Below are 3673 nucleotides of genomic sequence, written 5' to 3' on the forward strand. Positions count from 1 at the left end.
GTCCGTTCTTGTACCAGATGTAGGTGGGGTTGTCAGTCAGAGTACAGGTGGTGCTACAGGTCAGTGTCTTATCCTGATGTCCACCAGTCACCTTCACCTGAAGACCTGGAGAATAAACAATATCACTGTAAATCCCTTTATCACTGACTTATCACTCTAATACAAAGATGGAAGAAATCCTATGTTATACAGACATAAATACAAACCAAGAATTTTTTTCTGAACTAAATGGAATTCAACAGTTTAACTATATTGAATGTAACTGTACCTGTGACAGACAGAGTGACTCCAGGACTTCCAGAATATTTCCCTCCTTCCTGATCTGTTAATAATCTGAACCTGTACGTAGCTGAGTCTCTCTCTCTCAGGTCTGTGATTTTCAGGGTGCAGTCTTTCTTCTTATCCCCATGATACTCCAGACGACCTGCATACTCGGGGTTCGGACCTAGATCTTTAGGTTCTACACCAGTCCCCCATTTATTGAACCAGAAAGTTGTTGTGACTGTATAACCACTGGGATATGTGAAAGAGCAGGACAGGTCCACTGTTGACCCCTTCAAGGTACAGATRCTCTGAGTGGTGTATTTCACACTCCAGCCATCCTGACCCAGTACCACTGAAACACAGTTAGACATCACAATGGTATCAGAATTAGGACAAGGTATTTTGGCTCACACTGAAGGTAGGGTTTGTCCACACTTTGTTGCCATATTGGAAATCACAGATAATCAGCACTCAGTGAGGTGTGAAACATAACTATTTAAAGTGAAGTGGAGATGCCTAACAGAACACAAGCAAATGTAATTTTAACATTCTACAAATGTCTGTAGATTGACAAACATATAAGTTATGAATGAGACCACACCTGTCACAGACCAGAGAAAGACCACCAACACACTTCCTGCTGTTCTCAAGGACATTGTTGCATCTCCCACCCTGCAGTCTTAGAAACATAAACAACAACTCACTCTATAGCTGGTGAATAACTCCACCTGATACATTGAAGTATAAACTGTAAATGGGGTACAGGGCCTCATTACTGAAAATGAACAAGGCTCATATTGTGTTGTATTGTGGTATATGGTTGTCTATGTGAATACTGTCTGTAAGTCTATTGCACTATGTATGTAATGTGTGTGATGTGTTGCATGTCTGTCTACGTCTGTCTATTTAAACTGACATAATGCAAAAATAAATTCCTAATATATACAATAGTCATCATCATCATTATAAACAACAACAACAGCAATCACTTATTGAACAGATGTGTAGTACTGTAAACACATATTTCTACATTGATTGTTCTGAAGCTGTTTTATTCTCAAAACCCCAAATATAGGAGGATAAATGTTAAATCTTCTACTGTCCATCAAGCTGTACAGCAGCCTAAAGACTGACCACCAGGTTCAATGATAGCTCCTATCCGCAAGCTGTGAGGATAAACAGCAAGTGACTCTCACACACACACACACACGCACACACACACACGCACGCGCACGCACACGCACCAGCTTCCCTTTACACAAGAATGTTTATGTGCTGTTGGTGAGACTACTTGTCTCACCTCAATGGCTATCAGGTCAACAAGGTGGTCATGTCTAGCAATGTACAAATCCCCCGCACACACACACACACACACACACACTGCAGTGTTACAATGTTTGTCTGCATGTCTTTTTTACCCTGGTTAATCATCTCATCACTATGTAGGTCAACACTCCTACACTGAGACACTTTATGAATACTGACCCTGATGTAACAACCAAAACACAGATCAAAACATAACAAGAAGTAAAATGATACATTACCCTCAAGTATACGACTTATTACTAAAAACAAATAACCAGAAACTATATTTCAAGACATTGTCAAGAGTACTTACAGAGTGAAGTGAAGGGGAGAGGTCTTGTACAGTGAGTCAACTTACTGGTAGTTTGTGGGAACTGTTAGTAAGTGTCAGTTCTGTGGTTGATACACATTTATGTAGTCAGGACACAAGTAGATGATTCAGAACTATCCTTCCTTCCTCTTTAAGACATTAACATGCATGACGATCAGAACAGCATGTCAGAAAATGAAGATTACTGTAAAAGAGGGGGTCCTATATTTGTAAAATGGACAAAATGTCCCCCATTTCCACTTTTATTTAAATACAGAACCATGTTAACAATATGATGACTATTCTATATGGAATGTTTATTGTATCTTAGAATGTTTTGCCTTGTCCCTCTGAGTTCTACATGGAACAGGTCAAAGTTCCATTTACATTTGGTCAGTTCCATGATGTCATTCATTCTATTCTACAAACCCATTCAATTTACACTCCTCATCAGCTGCATCAAGGTGGTACTGAAGGTTCCAGTGTTCTAGACTAGAGTTCCACCTACTGGCATCTCAACATTTCTACAGTGTTCTAGACTAGAGGTCTCCCTACTGGCATCTCAACATTACTCCAGTGTTCTAGACTAGAGCTCTCCCTACTGGCATCTCAACATTACTACAGTGTTCTAGACTAGAGCTCCACCTACTGGCATCTCACATTACTCGCACCATCCTAATAATAATGTCCTCAACTATGTGGACAAATAAAAAACATAACAAAACTGAACAAAATAATCAGATAGAATGGTGAACACAACACTGTCCCTACTTGGACAAAGTCATGATTTAAATCACACAAACACTGAATGTCGTCGTATTACAAACTGCCGACCTATCATATTATGTTACAACTGTTAGACCCTTGTGTAAGTATGGTTAGTAAGCATTAGTTACAGAGACATCAGTATCCATCATCACCATACACCTGCTGTATTGACTGCTGCTGTCATATACTGTATAGTCTAATGTAGACTGTTATTCCATATCAATCTAATTAGACTGTTTCTATATATGTCTGTAGCCTGTTAATCCATATTTAATGGTCTAATCGTAGCCTGTATATCATATATAGGCTAATGTAGCGCTGATTATCCATGTATATGTCTAATGTAGCCCTGGTTATCCATATAGAGTCTCAATGTAGCTGTTAATCCATATATAGTGGTTTACTTCTTTGTGTTTGTTTTCGTTCGGCGTCTCTCTTTGGTGTTTAGGTTTCCTCTCAATTCCTCTCTTGTTCTATGCTGATTGCTTTCTCATGACCTTCAGTATCTGGCAGTAGTACATTAGACATATCTGGAACAGGCTCAATTAATCTATATATGATAAGGGCTACCTTAGATCTTATTATGATAACATGCACACGAATAGACCTTAATACGCATGGAAACAGGCTACTATTAGAACACCTACATATCGGATTTTCCGGCACCCGCCACTACACACTCTACGACTATTTACATGGCCACACTTTTACACGGGGCGCGAGAGTGAGCGATTATGCAGTAGAAACCATCGGCTATACTGATAATATGTAATAAGACACGGGACCGTACAATAGACTTATATATGATGAATACACAGGCGAGGCTTATGCAAAATAGATCTATATATAAAAGGCACTACAGTCTACATTAAGATTGTATATGGAAGATCTCACCAGTCTACATTAGACTATACAGTATCATGGACAGCAGCACGTCAATACAGCAGGTATGTTGATGATCGATACTAGAGAGTAGTGTCCATGTTATACACATAAATGCTAACTACCAGCTACGTAATCACAAGG

At 39.3% G+C, this 3673-nt stretch overlaps 1 protein-coding gene across 1 annotated transcript in view; it reads right to left on the reverse strand.

Moving 5' to 3' along the window:
• Window positions 1-1958, reverse strand: part of LOC112078193 (uncharacterized) — a 4112-nt gene extending 2154 nt beyond the window's left edge. The window contains exons 1-4 of the mRNA XM_070441981.1: window positions 1883-1958; window positions 866-943; window positions 269-616; window positions 2-105 (exon numbers count right to left, since the gene is read on the reverse strand). Coding sequence (XP_070298082.1) covers window positions 2-105; window positions 269-616; window positions 866-920 — 507 coding nt within the window. The 5' untranslated portion in view covers window positions 921-943; window positions 1883-1958. The remainder of the gene's footprint in view (window position 1; window positions 106-268; window positions 617-865; window positions 944-1882) is intronic.
• Window positions 1959-3673: the final 1715 nt, after the last annotated feature.

This window comes from Salvelinus sp. IW2-2015, unplaced genomic scaffold (genome assembly GCF_002910315.2).
Source record: "Salvelinus sp. IW2-2015 unplaced genomic scaffold, ASM291031v2 Un_scaffold5380, whole genome shotgun sequence".
Classification (NCBI taxonomy): Eukaryota; Metazoa; Chordata; class Actinopteri; order Salmoniformes; family Salmonidae; genus Salvelinus; species Salvelinus sp. IW2-2015.